The following is a 22178-nucleotide window of genomic DNA, read 5'->3' as shown; positions in this document are numbered from 1 at the left end:
AGTTGGCTATCCCCAGACTATTATCACCAAACTTTGCCATTATAATATGGACTGCTTTGCCCAAATTTTTGAGGGAAAAATAAGGATGCGCATTATACATGGGTAAAACTTGAAAGACTTCGTATCTGTTCTTGTATTTTGTAGTTATTTGTTACATAAAATTTCTCATACCATAATGTTAAAAAATAAATGCTCAAATTCTTGTATAATACAAAAAACAAGTATCTAAATATAAATAATTATATATTAAAAATTGAATTAAAACAAAAGATTTTTTTGCCTGAAAGTTTGGGCCAAAAACATGGGTGCACATTATACATGGCAAAATATGGTACTTGATCCCATCAACCAGGAATATTTCCAGTGTTAGTATTCCAGGTTCCTATATGTGATGATAAATAACCCAAACTAACTTTAAGATCTCTATTAGAATTGTGAAAAGTGTGAGCTATCTTTTACTCATTCTTATTGATAAGTTTACAAAAGATGGTACTTAGAATATCTTTATGCATTTATCACTGTAAAAAACTATGACCCCTCTGTCCGCCCCCCTAAACAGACTGGAAGAGAAAAGAAATATAGAAGGATTTCATGGGAGAGTGTGACTAATATTGGAAGAATTTTGTGCTGCAGAGGTGTCGATTTTAAGGAAGACTGAATTATTTGAGATGAATTTAGATGCCTCCTAGTCAGTGTTTGTATGTCTAGTTTCTTGTGGGTCCAGAATTACTTATACTTAGGAAGAGAAGTAGAATTTTGAAATTATCCATAAGTTTATCTCTGAAGGCACAGAACATATTTTTCAAAGAGCACACCTAATGTAATGTTGGTTTAAAATACCAGTCTTGCCCTGACTGGTGTGGCTGTCAGTTACGGCAGCATCATGGAGGGCGAAAGGTCACCGGGCAAAAGGTCACCAGGAGGCAAAAGGTCACTGGTTGGATTCTGGGTCAGGGCATGTGCCTGGGTTGCAAGTTGAATCTAGTTGGGGTGTGGACAAGAGGTAGCCCATCTATGTTTCTCTCGCATCACATTTCTTTCCCTCTCTTTCTCTGTTCCCCAAACCCCCTCACTAAAAATAAATACGGTCTTTAGAAAAAACTAAAATAACAATCTTGCGCTGTCTGAGTGGCTCAGTTGGTTGGAGTGTGATCCCCTACACCGAAGAAGGGTTGCAGTCAGGGCACACACTAGGCTGTGAGGTTATTCCCCAGTCAAGAGGCCTATGGGAGGCAACCGATTGATGTTTCTCACATCTGTTTTTTTCTCTCTCTGTAAAAATCAATAGAACATATCCTCAGATCCTCAGGTGAGAATTAAAGTAAAATAAAATATGAATCTTCTCTAAATCTGAGTTATTTCTCTATCCCAAAAATTAAGGCATGTGGTTTTGAAGACTTTTTTAATTAAAAATTTTTCAGTTACAGCTTATATTCAGTATTTGGCATTAGTTTCAGGTGTACAGCATATTGGTTAGATCATGGTATACTTCATAAAGTGTTTCCCCTGAAGACATTTCTTTCGAGATTTTGGGGGGGGGTATTTACAAATATCTATTGTTGGGTGTTGAAAACCAAGAGAAACTGTCGAGAGAGCAGCTTAAGTGGTTAGAACCAAACTCAAGTCAAGTTATAATTTGCTGTGTAGCCCGAGATAAGGAACATTACTTCTTTAGGCCTTAGCTTGTTTATGAAATAAGGTAGTAGTAGACTAAATATTCTGATTTTTTTTAGTTCTATTATAATCATGTTTTTTTTTTGAGAAAGATTTTGTTTTGTAATGACTCATGTTTTAAAGAACCTAATACACCTGTGTTAATACACTATTGAGTGTCAACTCATGCAACTTAATAATCACAAATCCATTGTGGGAAAAACAGATTGAAGTGACTTACTTATTCAGAACTTATTCAAACGTAAGTTCTGAATAAGTAAGACTATAACATAAGGTTTCTTTGGTTATAATCGCTCATACTTGCAACAGGATCTAGTTGTATGCACTTTGCCCTAAATAATAAGAAAATGGCTTTCTTGACATCCAATTTCTTTGCTAGAATTCTTTCCATCCAAGTTCATTCTCACCTAAGCCCTGAGCTGAGACTTTCAAATCTTTAAGTATAGGACAGATGGCCACAACCAATAGAGGTTATCAATCTATTCTGTGTTCAGACAAGTGCAGAGCTTCATGGTATAGCACCAGTTGGATACTTGGGATTAATGTTAGTTCTGGTCATTTTCATTAACTCATAATTTAGCTTGGATAAGTTTTGGCTTTTATACATTTTATGGAACACTGCGCATAGACCTTTGGTGTTTGCTTAGGTTGCTAAGGGTAGTGTTGTATGGCTTGTGAGTATTCCATGCACTAGAAATACCTGTTCGTGGGGCTCTAAAAAATTAATTTTCCACCAATGTGGGTACACAGTATACCAAGTACTTTGATCCTGATTTTATTCATTTTATTGAGGCAAACATGTGGATCACATATGTAATAGGTAATAGATTAATTTAAAATATGTAACTATATCTTAATGGATCATGGCCGCTCTACTAAATATTGAGCAGTCAGCCTGGGAAAATGTTGATGCTTTAAAAAAATTTAGGCCCCAGCCTGGTAGCTCAGTTGGTTAGAGCATTGTCCCAACGTGCCAAGGTGGAGGGTTTGATCACCTGTCAGGGCACATACAAGAAGCAACGAATGAATGCATGGATAAGTGGAACAACAAATCTTTCTCTTTCTGTTTATCTTCCTCTAAACTCAATTATTTAAAAAAATATTAAGAAAAAGAAACTAATGAATGCATAAATGTAATAACATATCGGTTTCTCTTTCTCCCCCTTTTCTCTCTCTAAAATCAAATAAAAAAGTTTTTAAAAATTATCTTTAAGTATTGGACTAGTAGGCATAATTTGTAACTGGAAAGAAAGGCACTTCAAGAAATACAGAGCTACCCTTGAGTGCATTGCTGATGGGAATGTAAAATGGTATACCTGCTATCGAAAATGGTTTGGGCCCTGGCCAGCGTGGCTCAGTTGGTTGGAGCATTGTCTTGTAACTGAAAGATTGTGGGTTCAGTTCTCAGACTGGGCACACACATACCTACGTTTGTGGGTCATTCCCAGTCAGGGCTTGTATGGGAGGTAACCATTCTATGCTTTTCTCTGGCATCAGTGTTTCTCTCTCTCCTTTCCTCTCTCTCTAAAAGCAATGAAAAAAATTGTCCTTGAGTAAGGATAAAAACAATCTTTTGGCAGTTCCTCATAAAATTAAACAAAATTATTATCTATCACTTCTATTCCCAGATATATACTCAAAAGAATTTAAAGCGAAGATTCAAATAAATACTTTACCCAAGGATATGTTTATTAATTTGAGAGAGAAAGAGAGAAAGCACACCCTGACAGGGTATTGAACCTACAACCTAGGTATGTGCCCTGATTTGGATGGAACCCTCAACCTTTTGGTGTGCAGGATGCTGTTCCAACCAGCTGAGCCACCTACCAGGACTGCACACCCCTTTGCATAGCAGTATTTACAATAGCCAAAAAGTAGAAACAACTCAAATGTACATGAACAGAAGAATGCATAAATGAAATGTGGTAGATATACATCTAATGAAATATTATTCAGCCTTGAAAAGGAATGAAATTCTGATACATATTACAACATAGATGAATCTTAAAAACATGCTAAGTGAAACAAGTCAGACACAATAGGAAAAATACTATGTGATACCACTTGAAGTACTTACAATAGGCAAATTGATAGAGATGAAAAGTAGAAGTTAGCAATGGCTAGGAGAAAACAAATGAGGAGTTAATTGTTAGTTTGGGACAGATAAAAAGGTTCTGGAAATGGTTAAATGGCAAATTTTATAATACTTTATCACAAAAATATCTCCAAAGAAAAAGAAATGTAGAGTTTGCACCTATTTTTAACAACATGTCTTACACCCTTTTTAAAACTTGCTGTGTTTGATCCTGTTTTTCTACCTGTCTCATGGTTGCTTCATTCCCTAGAGAGCTTCTCAGTGCAGGCTGCATGAGAAGCCCTGGTGCCACAGGTTGCCCTAGTGGATGTGGTTAGGTCAGAATCCACTGGATTTGCTACAGTAGGCTTGCTTCTTATATTTGTTAAAATTTTTGAGGGTGGATGGGTGGGTGAGGGAGAGGTAGTTTAAAATGGAAAAACAATGCATGTTGGAATCCCCACTCCAAAATGGAAAGCATGCTTTTGGGGAAAACCAAAAGGCTAGGAATCAAGGGTGATGAAATGCAGTCATTCTGGCCATCCGGATATCTGGTTGTGGGAATCTGTTCTGAATCCAATTGCAAGTGCAAAACCCATCTTTGACTGAGCAGTGAGGGAGGCCCACCCACAAATCCCCCAAATGCGCTGCTGAAAGTTCAGCCCTATGGGGATGGAGCTGAGGCTGTCTTTCCAAGATCCGTGTAGCTGTCAAGGTGGCTATGATGGAGCTGTGACCGGCTGCAGCACTGAATTTGAGAAGTGACCTTGAGACTTGCCAGGTCCTAGCAGCTGTACTGGTTCTCCCTCTACTGCCACTAGTGCATAGCCAGAGAGTTACAGGGAGGGAGCTAAATCTTCTGGGTCTGCCATTCCCAGGATCTGGCAAGTTCCAGCTATGGTGCCAAGCTTTCCCAGCACCTACCAGCCACTGGGCTTAGGGACAGTCCAGGTGTGTGAGTGTGGGTGGCTGGCTGTTCCACCTCTGGCTCAGGTTTCAGTCCCTGGGAAGTGGGTAGCTCTCTGACTATCAGCCTGGCATGCAGGCAGGCTCCACGTGGGGCCAACCTGCTTAGCATCTCTATGGAGAGATGCTCAGTGACAGTTGGTCTTGGTAGACAGAGGTCAAAGCCAATGGTGCTTCTTTGTCCAAAAGGTATGAGGGAAAGATTTCTTTGGGAAATGAAGGTCACCAGAAATGTCCAGAGCAAGAGGAAGAAATATTTTTTCTTCAGCCACAGAGTGGCAAGTGTATTTTGAAAACTCCTCCCCCTACTTCATGTCTTTATCCTGTCCTTTTCCTTTTAAGTGGCTTTATTTTTTTTTTAAAATCCGCCTTTGTCATTGGACATTTATTGACAGAAATCAAATTGCTGTGTTTCTGGGCAAAGTGCCTGCTGCAGAGAGGTGTGGTTCCGGAGGAATGAGACACGCAGCCCAACAGCTGAGCCTACACTGTCCTCACATAACCTCCCTGCCTTAAATATCGCCAATATTTAGCCTTGCCTTATAAAGTAAAAATGCACAATACCTTCCAGAATTTCATCAAGCCCAAATACTGCCCCCGGCACCACAGCTCAGTTATATCTTCTGTATGTTGGAGGCAGTGCTGCACAGCCCCCCTTCTCCCCCCACCATGGTCCTGCCCTCGGAGCCACCAAGAGGTTACTAATCAGGGAGACTCCGCCATCGATCCGATGGTGGAGACCTGGGGGATTTGTGTGCATTGTTTTTGCTGAAGCCTCCTGTGAATTCATTGCGACCAGATCCTCTGCAGCGAACTCCATGTCGCAGCTTGTGGCTGCCTGTGTCCTGTGGTGAGAGCAGAGCTGCACAGGAGATCCTTTGTCTAGGAAGGCTAGGCAGAGAAGATCACTTTGGAGTTGCTAAGCTCTGCATTGCCATTGGCTGCACTCTTTGTGGGGCTGTTTTTGCAAAAGGCATGCCCAGCACTTCTACAGTGCTGGCAGGCCAGGGCTGCCTTTAAACACCATGATAATAATACCAAAAAGCAGTTTGCAGAACTGTTCCACTGTAGAGGCTTCCTCTGCAGAAGCAAGCAAGATGGCTACCTCGTGGGCTTCGCCGTGAAGAATGCAGAGGCTAATTAAGACAGACTTTAAGGGGAAAAAAGGGTATTTCCCTACTTCATCTTTATGCAAGGCTTTTTTTTTTTTTAGTGACTTTTAAAGTATACATTTTACATAAGCTCTTGAGGTTCTGCTTAGCAAACATGTTGATGATTTTAAATGGTATAAGTAGTTTTATAGAGAAATAGCCAAAAATTTTTAGGGGATGGGAGTTAATTTTTCTCTTAAATGGAGGTTCATTTTGCAATTTGATTTTTTTTAGGTTGTAAAGGAAAACAAGAGGCCCCAGAGGGAAAAGAAGCCCAAAGTTTTAAAGGTAATCAGCTATTGATTAAATCATTTAATTTTTTCCATTTCATATAGTATTTTTCTGTCACTTAGAAGTGAATTTGGAGTATAGTGGATGTGCATTTTCCCAGATTCTCAGTAAATGAATTTTCACTCAAGTAAAGTGTTTTCTCCTTTTTAGATGTGCTGCACAATGTGCATGTTAGCATCCTTTATTTTCAACTCCACACAGATTAGCAGAAGGAAAAGTTCATGTGCAAAGTGCTGTGAATAAAATTTATTTTTCTTCATAGCTCCCTTTGTAGCATCTGCATTTGTGGTGTTGCTCCAGTGTGTAAACTTAAGCTCCTAAGAAGAAAGCCACTGTTTGAAGTTGACAGCTATGATCCATTATGATTTAAATAGACTTTCCATTAGATACTATGTTAAAATGTGTGATTTTTCTTTCCAAAGGAAAGGGTCCTCAGAGATTTCAGTTCATCTTAAAATGTGTAAGCCATTGAAATCTTACAGCTAAATGACAATTGCTGAATCCCAAATTTTTATACCATCTTTAATTTTGACATTCATTGAGCTGTAGGAATATGCATGTTTTCTTTATTTTCAATAGTTTGCCTAACGAGTATTTAGTAGTAACCTAATTTGATTATAAGCTAGCAATTCGTGTTATGAGCTTTGTACAGTATTTAAAAGGGTTAATTTAAAAGCATATGGCATTGCTAAAAGTTCGAGGCCAGCTTTGGTCTAGCAAATAAGTGCTTATGTGTTAAAGGTTTCAAGTGGTATATTGCTATTATAAATGTAAGCAACCTGAGCAACCAACCTTTTTAATTCAAGAAGACATTAAGCAATAACACTACTGGCCTTGAAAATTATATCATGCACTCATAATTTAATATTTTCACCTATAGCTCTTCATTTGCAAATAAAGTTTTAGCATTCAAAGAGAAACATGTTGGACTATGAGTGTGGCAAATGTTTGTCACTTGTTTCCCAGTGTGTATCTTGAAAGTGTTTTTGACATGGAGAACCAAACCTTGCATTGCCTTCTAATTTGTCTGATCTGAAGTTTCTGTTTCCTGTGTGCACACAACATTGCCATGTACAATTTCCATCATCCAAGTATTTATTTAACATTTACCATATAGTCATCTGTGTGCTAGACATTGTAAATGAGTGTAATTGCTTGGCACAGATTCTCACTTGGTCTGGACAAATAGAATACTGATTATTTTCAAGGTAAATTAAACCCTTTTCTGTTTTTTTTCCTGCATATTGATCTACTCATCCTCTATGACTGCCCCCTTCAACTATACAAGTATATCATCTGAAGTCCTACTTAGGTGCTTTGTCTTAAAATCTTCAAGAGAAATAGTTTCAGTTCTGGTATTATAAGTGACTCTCAGATTTGTGGGAGGCAGGGATGAGTGCATAAGATAGAAGGAGAGACTACATGGACAAGCTTGGTAGCTTAAATCACCTGCCTTCACTAGGAAGTGCAATTGGGCTTTGGGAGTACTATTTAATTTCTATATTTAGTTAGTCTGTAGGTGTCCTGTCACCTAAAATAAATTTCAGAAATCAATATACTGTGTGTTGCTTTTTTGAATCATGGCAGTAGACTCTAACTTTTTGAAAGAATAAGTACCTATGAGTGGTTGAATTTCATGTACCACAGCAAGCAGAACCAAATTCTTGTTCATTCTTCTCTGTAGTTATTGACTGTTGTACCAGAGTAGGAAAATGCACACTAACTGGTGTGGCTCAGTTGGCTGAGCATCATCTGCAAAGCAAAAAGGTTGCCAGTTAGCTTCCTGGTCAGTCCACATTCCTGGATTGCAGGTGGTTGGGGCATGTGCAAGAGGCAACCAATGGATGTTTCTCTCACACATTGACATTTCTCTCCCTCTCTCTAAAAATAAATAAAATCATTTTTTAAAAAAAAGAATAGGAAAATACGCTAAAAGGAAAAAAGATTTTTGCCCTGATGTTGGCATTTCAAAATATTTTACTTAATGTTCTGTTGGGCATCATATCTTTTTGTTCTTCTAAGAAAGCTTTGTTTTTCTGCTCCATAGAGGAAATGCTAGAATACTTGGAGGTTTTGTCTTGATTGTGTAAGATACAGTTAGAACAAATGTAGAATATTATGTAACCCTGAAGGAGATGTTAAGAAAACTAAATCCACATTTTGGGAAAGAGAGTGGGGAAAGAGTGCAACCTACAGTTTGAGGTTTTATGAATGAGGACTTCCTGTGCTGCTGGCTGCTACTCGGGTGAGCGGTGATAGGATCTACAGGCTATAACATGGTGTCCTTTCATAATTCTCTTATTGCCTTTGGTATTGTTCCAGAGAACTAGTTAGCTTCTTCTGCCTCTGGCCTCTTGGATCTTCAGATAACTTGGGTTCTTTGCTCTTTGTCAGGGTAGATGCTGTAGGTATCTTGACTAACTTTCATCCTCATCTATGGGGAAGTAGTTGTACAGATAAGAGAGTCTGATCGAGGCAATTGGGTATTGAACTGAAGCTTGTCTCTTCCAACTCTGAACCTGCTAACTAATAAATACTGAATCCATGTGTGGGGCTGAAATTGCCTGGTGTATCTCACACTTCTTACCTTAGAACAATTTATTATCTGTCAATAACCTATATTCATTCTACTGTAATTCAAAATTTAAGACAATAGTGATCTCAAATTTCTGATCAAAGAGGCCATTTTCCTGTAGCTGAAATGATAGTTTCTGAGAATCAAGTGATTGAGGGGTGGGGGTGGCAGGTCAGCACAAACTTCTGCCCACACTGGTGCTATAGGACCAGGTTACTGCTCAAACCCTGTTAATGATCACTAGAGTTATTTTCATATGTAGGTGGCCACTTCCCATGATGCTTGAATGAGATAAAGGTGTGAAATAATTTCAAGCCTTGATTCTTGAAATTGTACTCCTGAGCGGCATTGTTTGGGACTTCCTTCAGTAAAAACATTTATGTAAAAATTTTTACTTTGTGTGTTGGGGTAAAAGGACATTCATTTACAGAAAGTCAGTTTTGCCATAATATCGTTTTGGTTAGATTGTCAGTCTTTGTCTCTGGAGAAAATCAGATTGCACAGTCAACTGGGGGTATTAAGGGAAATGTAATAAAGGAATTGCTTGAAAGGTGTGGGCAGGCTAAGTAAAAATGATGAGTCTGATGACATCAGAGAGCTATTGCCACTCCTAGGCCTGAAGGAACAAGGGATTGGGAGCAGAAACCCAGGTAGAAGAGTTATAGCTGAATAGAGGGAGCAGAGGCTTTTGTTGTGGCCATTTGGTAAAGGGATCTCTCTGCAAAGAGGAGGTCAGAGAAGGGGGTATGGAAATAAATAGCCAGCTCTTTAGTTCTTGTGCTTTCATTGGTTGAGCCCAGTAAGAAGTGAAAAGGAAAGGGAGCCCACTAATGAAATATATCTTGGCAAGCCTTCTGTGGCACGTAATAAGGTATGGAAGGTAGAGTGTGGTCCTCAAGGGAAAAACAGTCAGCATCCCTAGTGACGGTAGGGTCAGAATTAGTCCCAGAATTGTGACAGTGTAAGAAGGTAACATTAGGCAAGGCTTGGTGAAATATGTAGAATTCTATAATATTTTTGCAACCAATCTGTAAATCTAAAGTCATTTTGAACTAAAAAGTGGGGGCATCCCTGAGAGGGGGGCCCTGTGTATACATTCTGTAATCACATACTCTTTCTAGGATGGTGAGGGACATTTTCTAGCTGTTCAGTTATAAAATACCTTCAAAGTAGTATTTGGAAGACTGAGTGAACACATATAAAGAAGTGTCAGTGAGCATTAAACCAGGAAACTGTCTACAGTTGATTGCGAAAAGAAAAAATGAAAACTCAGTGATCTTCCCGCTGGCTTCTGCGCTGGCGGCGGCCCCGCTCTGCATGGTGTCCCTCCTTCCTTGACCGTGGTGATGGAGGAGGACACCAAGTGATGTTGGGCGACGGAGTGGGGGGCATGAGGTGTATGTTTCACTCAGAGCGGACACTGGCATGCTGATATATCTTTTTGAAATATGTTTTGGATGGAGGTGGAAGAAAGAATAAGGGAGATAAATGGTAATAAAAGTACAATGAATTATGTTTTAAAATGGCAATCAAATCATACATTAATCACATTCATGCATGTTCCTGATTTGCATGCCATAGTTACATTCAAAATATTTAACACTAATGTCATTGCCTGGCACATAGTAAATGCTTAAGAAATGTTCTTTCCTGAACACCATTATTATTAACAGTCATTAAATATATTTTTAGCACATACTAAATGCTGGAACTATAATGGTTTCTGCCTTCAAGGAGACTAAATGGTGCTGAGGAAAGGTGGGCAAAAAAAAAAATAAAGACAAATGGGTAAATTAAAAATTATGATATGTACATCATTATATATGTATATGTGTATATATATGCATATATATATATGCATTGAAGGAAACAAAAAATGTACAGAGATAGGTAAAACATCCAGGGAAACTTACTTGATATCTCTGAGAACTATTCCCTTCATTTATAAATTGTTATATATACTAATGCTGTTTAAAAGTACCAAATTGACTGTCATTGAGTTACCTTGTTTATTTTCAAAATCCATTAAACTACAAGAAAAGGAAGATAACAGTTACTAAAGAGTTTTCTCTGCACACTTACCTGCAAATTTGCTTCAGTTAGTAACAGAAATCATTGGAAAAATGATACTTTCTTAACTCTGGTTATAATGTAACATTCCATGGCTTACAGCAACATGTTGCAGGTTTAAGTGATAGGTCAAATACTGAGCTTGATCATTATTCAGGACTTAAAACATGTTTTTTTGATAGTGTCCTTCATAGTCCTAGGCAATGAATCTCAGGCTTCTGGATATAACAGACCATTGGGTAGAAAAATTGAGAGTTGGTGGTGAGAGGATAACGGGATGCCAGCTTAATATATATAAATATTTATGGTCCATGTATATATTAATATTATGTCATGCAAATCAGGGCCATGCATATTTACATATAGATGATGGGGGAAAATACATATATGATGGAAAAATAATCGCAATACAGGATGCTCACATAAATTTAATAGTTTAGACTTAAGATTCAACATATGGTCCTTATTTTCCTCATTATGTCATGAGCTGGCAAAAAGTATCAAAGCAGTGTGTTCATCCATCAGTGTTTATTCACACGCTCAAAGGCACGCATGGGGCTTCTGGTTCGCATACGAACAAATTGTAAGATAGCATTTTGCCCAGAGATGATCAGACTGATTTCAGGGCTAGGTTGTCACTAATCCAGCTCACACACAGTCAAATCATTTATCATTGGAGCATGTACATTTACAGTGACTCAAGACTCCTTTTTGTAATTTCTAGGAATGATCCCAAATAGAAAATTAGAATGAATGAAAGCCAAGTGGTGTGAATGGGCTTGAGGGAAATTTCATTTAGGCCACAAAACAAGTCTGTTGAATTCTTTCTAGAGCAGAAAAGAACATATGCCTTACCTCTTGAATACTTGTGCTCATCTGACACTGTGTTTGTGTTTTGATAGTGCTAGATTCTTACTGTTTTTTGAGGACTACCTTCCTTACTACATAACTCTCCATATACTTACAAAATCTTAATTCATTTTCAAATTATAATTCATTTAATAATGCTTTTCTGGGTTCATAATGTCATTGAAAAAATACTTTTAAAGATTTGATGGCAAGATTTATTGACCATAGTCTATACAAGAGAATGAGATTACAGTATCTTATTTTAAGCCTGGTCTGATGCTTTATAGTGTTTTGGTCTCTTTTTATATTTTTGTCCCATTACCATTTATCGCCCTATACCCTCTTCTACCTCCACCCTGCCTCCACAATCACCACACTGTTGTCTATGTTCTTGAGTGCTTTTTCTTTCTTGCTGAATCCCTCCAACTCCTAACCCCTACTCCCCAGAGCTGTCAGGCTGCTCTCCATTTATGAGTCTCTGTTTTGCTTGTTAGTTCAATTTGTTCATTAGATTCCTCTTATGAGTGAAATCATGTGGTATTTTTCTTTGTTTGAGTGGCTTATTTCACTTAGCATAATGTTCTCCAGGTCCATCTATGTTGTCTCAAAGGGTAAAAATGTCTTCTTTTTAATAGCTGAACAGTATTCATTGTGTAAATTTCAAGGTTGCTTCCAAATCTCGGTGATTATAAATAATGCTGTAGTGAACATAGGGGTGCTTACATTCTTTTGAATCAGTGTTTTGGGTTTCTTCGGATAAATTCCCAGAAGTAGAATCACTGAGTTATAAGGCAGTTCCATTTTTAATTTTTTGAGGTAACTTCATACTGCTTTCTACAGTGGCTCACCAGTCTGCATTCCCACCAACAGTGCACTAGGGTTCCCTTTTCTCCACATCCTCACCAAGCCAGCACTTGTTTGTTGATTTATTGATGATACCCATGCTGACTAGTGTGAGGTGATATCTCATTGTGGTTTCAATTTACATTATAGTTTTAAATACTAACTCCTTTAGTCCTTTTTGAGTGGCAAATACATCTTTATGTGGCAGATATTAAGATATGCTACACTTTAATCAACTATGTTTAAAACTTAGTGATATCATGTGAATTGGGTTAAATTATAGATTCTTTTCATGCTTCTAAGGAACCAGATATTAAACAATCAACTTATTTTAGGAAGTTAGTTTTAAGTAAGTACATTATTTAAGTATTAAGTTGTGTGAATTTTAAATATAGTATACACTTACACAGAGCCACATAAGATTGCAGGATTGTTATGGAGTTACATGAATTTATTATATGTAAAGTGCACCCTGACTGGTGTAGCTCAGTAGGTTGGGCATCGTCCTATAACTGAAAGACCCTGCATTCAATTCCCATTGAGGGCACATGCCTGGGCTGTGGGCCAGGTCCCTGTTTGGGGTCATGCACGAGACAACTGACTGATGCCTCTCTCACATCGATGGTTCTCTACCTCTTTCTCCCTCCCTTCTCTGTCTCTAAAAAAAATGAATAAATAAAATCTTTTAAAAGGTACATGTGAAGTGCTTAGGACAATAATTACTTACATTATTATCTCAATTAGTTATTTTATTTAAAGGTATATGTTACTAAAATATTTTTTATTTATTAAATCTTTTATTTTTTAATTTTTCCAATTTTTATTATTTTAATTGTTGTTCAATTACAATTTTCTTTTACTCCCATCCTAGCCCACCCACCCAGCCCTCCCCACCTCCCTCCTATTTCCATCCCCCTAGTTTTTGTCCATGTGTCCTTTATACTTGTTCCTGTAAACCTTTCCCCTTTCCCCTGAAATTCCCCTGAAATTCCCTCTCATTTCCCCCATGTTACTAAAAATATTAAGTGTACTTTCAGAAAATGTATATTTTCTTAGCAGTATATTCATGAAAAAAAATTTCACAGTTGATGGTTAGGTTGAATTCTAGAACTCACAAAGATAATCATAGATTGGTATGAACGCATTTGAAGCAGCATACAAGATACAGTAATGTTATTATACATTAAGCATTATTTATTCAAGATAAGAATCACATAAGAAAATTCTCAAATTATCTTAAACATCTGAAGGTGTTTTTTGCTATCTTAGAAATGTTTTCACTTACAATTTTGTGTATTCATTCTACTTCAGAAAAGGAAAACAATTCATCTAATAAGTGACTGTTTCCTAAAATAAATTTAAAGTTATTTCAAATATAAATTCCCTCTGGAAAACTATCTGAAATTTTCTGAGCCTTTAAATTTCGATCTTACAGTGCTTTTGATTACTTTTCATGTTCAATGTGAACTGTGTGTGTCTCTGTGGTGTCAACAGTGCCCAGACGAAGGTGCCTGACCTTCAGTACTGCTCAGTCGTGCCGCTAAGCCTTGCTGCTTCGGTGACTAACCGGGACCTAAGGAAATTTAGCCGAACATTTTCAGCTCTATTTTCACTTTCTGTAAAAGAAGAACAATAATTAATCTGCAGGGTTGTTTAGTAGGTTACATAATTAAAAAAATTTTAATTTATTGATTTGGGGGGCAGAAGGAGAGAGAGAAACAATGGTTTGTTTTTCTACTTATTTATGCATTCATTAGTTGCTTCTTGTCTGTGCCCTTACCGGGGACTGAACCCACATCCTTGGTGTATCAGAATGATTCTCTTAACGACTGAGCTAAATCAGCCAGGATACATAATTTTTAATTTACTGACTTTATCCCATATATATATAGTAGGTGTTCAATTAATGATAGCTATGATCATCATTATTAATGTTTTTGTTATAATTAATATAAAATCCTTTATAAAATATGTTTAAATTTATAGTTGTTTTCACTATAGATTATAATACTTCTCAGTTTAGAATAGCATTCAACTTTATTTTGCATAGGGTGTTAGTGTAAATATCTTTTTGCCTATAGCTTAATAAATGTCAGTGTAATGAATAATTGAAGTAATGCGTGTCATGGCTTAACTTTAGTCAGTTAGGTCTCCAATGTAGAAATTACTATGACACCTGGATATATGATGAAAACTTATCTGCTTTCTTAAATCACTAGTCTATCCTTGAATAGTCTCAGTAATGAATTGTTATAAAGACCAGCACACATATCAGGGCACATTTAATTGGATTAATTTTTTCTTACTAATTGAAAAAACAAAACACTAAACACATTTATTTACATGTTTTTTTCACCATGTGACATTTTAACTTTAAATACCTTGGCATACGCTCCCTAAGGAAAGCATGTTCTGCATAAGCACAATGCAACGATCACTGTAGGAATCTCCCATGGATTCAGCCTAATCCAACCTAAGACATTCATTGTCCATCTAAAAATCTTCTCTATTGTCATTTCTCCTGCCCCTCTCCCACTCAAATCCCTGGTAGCTGTTTTCCTCTTCATCTACTTTCAATCCAGTCTTAAATTATGTCTTGCATTTGGTTGCCACATCTTTTTGGTCTAGTCTTCCCACCATTTTTTAGTGTGTTTCTGGACTGATAATTTTGAGCACTACTTGGTTTTTATTACATTTTTGTAAGATCTTTTCATTTGAAGATCAAGAAATCTGAGTAACAGTAAAATTTCAGGTTTCAGGTAGATTGTTCAGTCCACATTGAGCTGTGGGGGTCTTTGTTGGAGACTGCCCATGACTTCCTGGATTGAGTCTTAAATTTGGAGTTGGAGGAGATTGGGACACTGAAAAAAAAATGTAGTTGAGTAGACTCAGAAATTCAACTATCTGCTATATACACCAATTGGTAGCAGGGAATGGATGAGAACATCCTTAATTATTGCCTCACTGAAATAAAGAAATGAAAATAGATGAAATAGTGGTATTTATAGAGCTATGGGGAAACATAAAAGTATTATTGGCTTGAAGTAAGGTTTATGATGGGCCTTATAAAACTCTGAAGATTATTTGCTGATTAAAATAATTAGAATGTAAATCTATTTCAGAATGTTAATTTTTGTCATTCCACCATGAAATAGTTTATGCTCTCAGTTGATGGATAGTATAAAATAGCTAGCTGTACCCCTGGTTAGGTAGCTCAGTTGGTTAAGGCACCATCCTAATACACCAAGGTTGTTGGTTACATCCCTGGACAGGGTGCATACAAGAAATAACCAGTGAATGTATAAATAAGTGGGACAGCAAATTAGTGTTTCTTTTTCCTCCCTCAAATAATTTAAAAATTCTAAAAAAAAAGCTGCACTGCATGTTAGAATATTTCATCAGAAATTTAATCCCGCTCTCAGGGTTTATTTAAAATCTTTGGTATTTGATCACTTCACTAACTAGTTAGGACTATGAGAAAGCCGAGTTACCTGGCCAACACTTGCTAAGCTACTTTGTGTTATGACACCTGGTACAGTTATAAGGCCTGACTGGCTACCTTCTGCCTACTACTATAATGCCTAGAGAAACTTTTAATTGAAAAATTAAAATTAATTAATGTCTGTGAATATTAATTTATGTGCTGCCCATAATTGGAAAAAAAAAGAATATAAACAATGTGTTTTCCTATTTTGACTTCAGTTACAAAACATTGCCAGATATATTGGTCAAACAGTATAATATGCTCAACTGTGAAAGGAGAAAGTATCTTTTTACTTCTTTGGGACTTAATTAATTTTTTAAAAAAAAAATCAACAATATTAAACAACAGAAAAGCTGTGTAAGAGCAGTACAAAGTATTGTCATACACCACTCACCTGATTTACCCAAATGTCAACATTTTTCTGGTTTGCGTCATCTCTGTCTCTCTAAATAGATTTCCCCTTGAATTCTTTGAAAGTTTCAGATATGATGTCCACAAGAATGCCACAGAAACAAGTTTGTGTTTTTTAGTGAACCATATCTAGAGGCACATCAGATCAGTTTGTTCCATTATGATTTTAACATTGACTACTTTGTTAAGGTGAAGGTTTATATCGGCCAAGTTTCTGCACTACTAGTGTACTTTTTCCTTTTGTATTTAAGTATCTTCTGTGGAAATACTTCATATGGCCTCTGTTACTTCTCCTTGATGTTTGGTATGCATTCATGATTCTTGCCTGCATGAAATACTATAACGCACTCCATTTTAACCTAAATTTTCTGTGTTGTATGTTGTTACTTTTAAGACACCTTGACTTTATTTTGCATAGAAATGGCATGTCTTAAGTTTCAAAGATTCAATGAGTAAAACTTTTCAAGTAATAATGAAACAATTCCTATGGCTCTATTTAATGTCCAGTTGCGCATAGCAAAATGGTTAACTTCGGTTTAGAAAGTTGGACTCAGGTTACTATATGGTAAAATGTGGGTATAGTACTTGGGATGTTGAAAGAAAAAGCAGATAATTAGGATGATGAGGCTAAATAGGGCACAGAATTCCAAGGAAATAAGATACAGACTTTATTCCTTCTTTATCTTGCTCTCTCTGGCTTTTATCTTCCATACAACCCACTCTTACCAAAAACATAATACAAAACAAAGAAACCCAACTCAGAGAAACTCAGTAGAGATAAAGTAAAATGGAAGACAATCAGTAACAACTTACTTTCCTAATTTAAGACCAAGTAGCTTTGAAGAAAAAAGAAAAAAGGTTTGTTTACGAACCCAAAACACAAAATTACATCTGGGTGAAGTTTGTAGTTGATCATAATGGCAGGGAGAGTATACTACAACCCTCTGTACAATGAACAATGTGAGGGAAGCATCAGAGTGCAGTCAAAATTAATTTTGTTGAAGGAAATGCAAACATAAGTATAATTTAAAAACAAATCCAATAAACTCATTTAATAAGTATTTTTAAAAAGCCAATCTTGAACTTCAAAGAAATGTATGAAGAGGTAAAAGTTCTCCTATATAGTCATATATAGTCACTCTTTGCAACCTTTTTTCTGTCACATCAGAGGTACTTAACTCTCATGGATATTCTTTCTGATAGTCTCTATACATACAAGTATCTCTGTAGTTACATATAGTTACATATATGTTATGGGTGTATATACAGATGTATCAACCCATTCTTTTATAGTGGATTATTTTTGAAATATATTTTATATACAGTGAAATACTCACATCTTAAATATGTAATTTGATCACCTTTGATGAATGTATAGTAAGATACCATTCATTTGTCACCCCTAGCAAACTCCCTTGTGCCTCTTCCTAGTCAATCCATGCCCCCTCCAAGCAGTTAATGATCTTACTTCTATCACCTTAGGATACACTGCCTTTTCTGTAAATGTTTACATATGGAATTTTATATAGAATAAATATACTTTTTAAAGTCTGGCTTCTTTCACTCACTTGAGGACATACTCACAAGTAAGAGAGAGTGAGCGAGAAAAAGACATCAATTGGTTGCCTCTCACACACCCCTCCAGCGGGCACTGACCCTGCAACCTAGGCATGTTCCCCCACTGGGAGTCAAGCGCACCACCTTTTGGTTCACAGGACAACACTCCAACCACCTGAGCCACGCTGGCCAGGGCCTTGTTTAACTTTAATGGGAATTGCCAAACTTCTCTAAAGTAGCTGTGCCATTTTACATTCTCACTAGCAATGTGAGGGAGAGAACCTTTCTACGTTCTAGCCAACACTTTTTGTGGTCTTTCTTATTTTAACCCTCCTTGTGGGCAGGTAAAGCAGTAAGTATCTCACATGGTCAAAAACAGTAAACATTTTTATGTGCCTATTGACCATTTGTATATCTTTGTAGAATGGTCTATTCATTTTTTATTTGGATTATGTGAAATTTTATTGTTGACGTGGTACTTCATGCATTCTAATATTTGTTCTTTGTCAGTTGTATAATTTTGCAAGTATTTATTCCCATTCTGGGGTTCCCTTTCTGCTTTTCTTGGTGTGTCATTTGAAACACAAAAGTATTTAATTTTTAATTTTAAAAGTAATTTTCACCTGAGGATATGTTTATTAATTTTGAGAGAGAGACAGAGAGACATAGATGCGAGAGAGAAACATTGACCAGTTGCCTTCCGGGACTGGGTATCGAACCCTAAACCTTTTGGTGTATGGGATGACACTCTAATGAATGGAGCCACCTGGAGAAGGCCAAGTTTTCACTTTGATGATATTCAGTTTTTCTATCTTTTTCTTTGATAGCTTGGGCTTTTGGTGGCATCTAAAAATTCAAAGTTACAAAGATTTGCACCTATGTTTTCTGCAAAGAGATTTACATTTTAGCTTTTATTTCAGGGCCTTTGATTTACTTCTTATAAAAAGTATGACTAGGATCCAGCTCCATTCTTTTTTTTTGCATGTGGATATACAGTTTCCCCAACACCATTTGTTGAAAAGATTATTTTCCCAGTGAATTATCTTAGAACTCATCACATATTTAAAGTATATTTTATTGATTATGCCATTATAGTTTTCCCATTTTTTTCCACCTCATATCCCCATCCACCCTGTATGCCCCCTCCAGTACTTCCCTCCCCTTAGTCCATGTCCATGGGTCGAACATATAAGTTCTCTGGCTTCTCCATTTCCCATACTACTCTTAACCTCCCCATCTATTTTATACCTACCAACTATGCTTCTTATTCCCTGTACCTTTTTTCCCATTCTCTCCTCTTCCCTCTCTTCGCTGATAACCCTCCATATAATCTCCATTTTTGTGATTCTGTTCCTATTCTGGTTGTTTGCCTTGTTTATTTTTATTTTTGTTTAGGTTCAGTTGTTAATAGCTGTGAGTTGGTTGTCATTTTATTCATATTTTTTTTATCTTCTATTTCTTAGATAAGTCTCTTTAACATTTCATATAATAAGGGCTCGGTGATGATGAACCCCTTTAACTTGACCTTACCTGGGAAGCACTTTATCTGCCCTTCCATTTCTAAATGAAAGCTTTGCTGAATAGAACAATCTTGGATGTCCGTCCTTGCCTTTCATGATTTGGAATAATTCTTCCCAGCCACTTCTTGCCTGCAAGGTTTCTTTTGAGAAATTAGCTAATGGTCTTATGGGAAGTCCTTTGTAGGTAACTCTCTCCTTTTCTGTTGCTGCTTTTAAAATTCTGTCCTTATCTTTAATCTTGAATAATGTAATTATGATGTGTCTTGGTGTGTTGCTCCTTGGATACAATTTCTTTGGGACCCCCTGAGGTTCCTGGATTTGCAAATCTATTTCCTTGCCAGATTGGGGAAGTTCTCCTTCATTATGTTTTTGGATAAGTTTTCAATTTCTTGCCCTTCATTTCTACTTCTGGAACCCCAATGATTTGGATGTTGGAACGTTTAAAGTTGTCCCAGGGGTTCCTAAGCCTCTCCATTTTTTTTTTCCCGAATTCTTGTTTCTTCTCTCCATTCTGGTTGAATGTTTATTTCTTCCCTTCTGCTCCAAATCATTGATTTGAGTACCAGTTTCCGTGTTTTCACTATTGGTTCCTTGCACCTTTTTCTTTATTTCATTTTGTATAACCTTCACTTCTTGCTCTATTTTGTGTCCATACTGAAATTATTTCTGCGAGCATCCCGATTACCAGTGTTTTGAACTCTGCATCTGATCTGTTGGCTATCTCATTGTTTCTGAGAGTTTCAATCTGTTATTTCACTTGAACCACATTCTTTGTCTCAGCACACCTGTTATGCTGTAAGGGGCAGAGCCTTAGGTATTCACCAGGGCTGGGCAACCCACTTCGCTCGGGTGAAAGAGGGGAAAATGCTGCTTGCTTGGCTCTTGCCCTGCTTTTAGTCACTTCTCCTGCTACCAAGGAGAAAATTGGGCCCTTCTGGTGCTGATTCCCAGGTGGGTGGGTTTGTATATGTTTTAGGACCTGGTGGGTCCCTCCAATGGACTGTCCTATGAGACTGGGAGTTTCTCCCACTGTCTCAACCCCCACAGAGTTTTACAGCCAGAGGTTTTGAGGCTTTAGTTTTCCACACTGAAAAACTGGGTTGCATGGTCTATCTCACTCCACAGTTCCTCCCAGTTTATCCACTTGTGAATGGGACCACAGGTCCCCCAGCCGCAGCCTTGCCATACATCATCTCTCCTCGGCTATCTGTCTCTTCCCCTCCTACAGGTCTGGATGAATGTTTCTTCTTTAATAACTCCTTGGTCGTCGGACTGCCACACAGTTCAATTGTCTGATAATTCTTGTTTTTTTAGTTGGTGGTTGTCCTTCTTTTGGTTGTGTGAAGATTCAAAGCATATCTACTTATGCCTCCATCTTGGCTGGAAGTGAAAACTCATCAGTTTGAGTTTCATTTGTGTTGTTTCATATGTAGGTTATTTGTTTCTTTTTATTGCTAAGTAGTATTCCATGGTAAGAATAGACCACACTTTATCCATTTGTCATGGAGATATAAGGATTGTTTACAGTTTTGGCTATTATAAATAAGGCTTCTGTGAACATTCTTATGTAAGGTGTTTTTTTAAATAGGTACACATTTTCATTATCTTGTAGTTTTACCCTTTTAATCTTTGGATTAATGGATGATAGAACATAGAGAGGAGAAACTGAATTTCAGGATGTTTATTAATAGTGCATAAAATCTCCTAGTTGGCCTGAAGAGAGTTCAACTTTGTAATTAACATCCCATAATACTGATGTACTTGGAAATGAGAGCATAAACATCATCAGTGATGTTTATGATGTCATGGAGAATGAAAGAGGTGCCTGGAAATTTAAGTAAAGGAAAAAGCTTACTGAGCTTATTACTAAGTGGTCAACTTCATAAAAGAAGAAACTATGTTTAAATGGTCAGTCTCTATAATAATCTGAAAAACATACATTAGTATAAAATTCCATTTTTTTCCACATGAATTTTGAAAGGTGAAAGAACAAAGGCAGTAAATTGGGATATTTGAGCTAAAATGGGATAGCCTTCAGTGCTCCGAGAACATGAGTTGGTACTGTCTTTCTGGAGAGCCAATGGGATAGTCTTGAAAATATTTTATGTATGCCTACTACATTCTAAAGAAAGGGAGATTTAACAATGTGTTCTTACATGAAAAAATAGATTACAAAATGACATATGGTGTAGATCTCATTTTTTGTTTTAGAACTACAGTGCACCAAATGTAATATATTTATGTACATAAAATGGCACATGGCAGATTGCATTCTAGTTTCCCAAGATTAGATGACTTGGAGTTTTTCCTCTGCTTTTCCTTATGTGTGTTTACTGTTTTCTTTGTTCTTTTTCTTTTTCTGTGATGTGAATGTAATGAAACAAAAAAAATCTAACTAAAATAAAAACTGCAAGCCATAACATAATTAAAGAGCAGAGTGAGCAAAGCACAGCATAGGGGATATAGTCAATAATATTGTAATAACTATGTATAGTGCCAGGTGGATACTGGAAATAATCGAGGGGAATACTTTGCAAAGTATTGATTATCTAACCACTATGTTGTACACCTGAAACTAGTAAAAAAGCATATTGAATGTAAGCTGTAATTGATAAGTAAAATAATATAAAATAAAGTAAAGAGAAAATGGGCAGCACATTGAAAATAGTGAAAACCATTCCTTCTGTTTGAAAGTTCCAGTTAAGTCTCGGGT

General features: G+C 36.9%; 1 protein-coding gene across 1 annotated transcript in view; it reads left to right on the top strand.

The window, feature by feature from the left end:
- TET1 (tet methylcytosine dioxygenase 1) overlaps nt 1–22178 on the top strand; it is a 100178-nt gene that overhangs the window by 15301 nt on the left and 62699 nt on the right. The window contains exon 2 of the mRNA XM_045842357.1: nt 6100–6153. Within this exon, the coding sequence (XP_045698313.1) occupies nt 6100–6153 (54 nt within the window). The remainder of the gene's footprint in view (nt 1–6099; nt 6154–22178) is intronic.

This window comes from Phyllostomus hastatus, unplaced genomic scaffold, assembly GCF_019186645.2.
Source record: "Phyllostomus hastatus isolate PE091 unplaced genomic scaffold, TTU_PhHast_1.1 phas_contig_38, whole genome shotgun sequence".
Lineage (NCBI taxonomy): Eukaryota > Metazoa > Chordata > Mammalia > Chiroptera > Phyllostomidae > Phyllostomus > Phyllostomus hastatus.
This window is presented reverse-complemented; position numbering and strand designations above follow the sequence as displayed.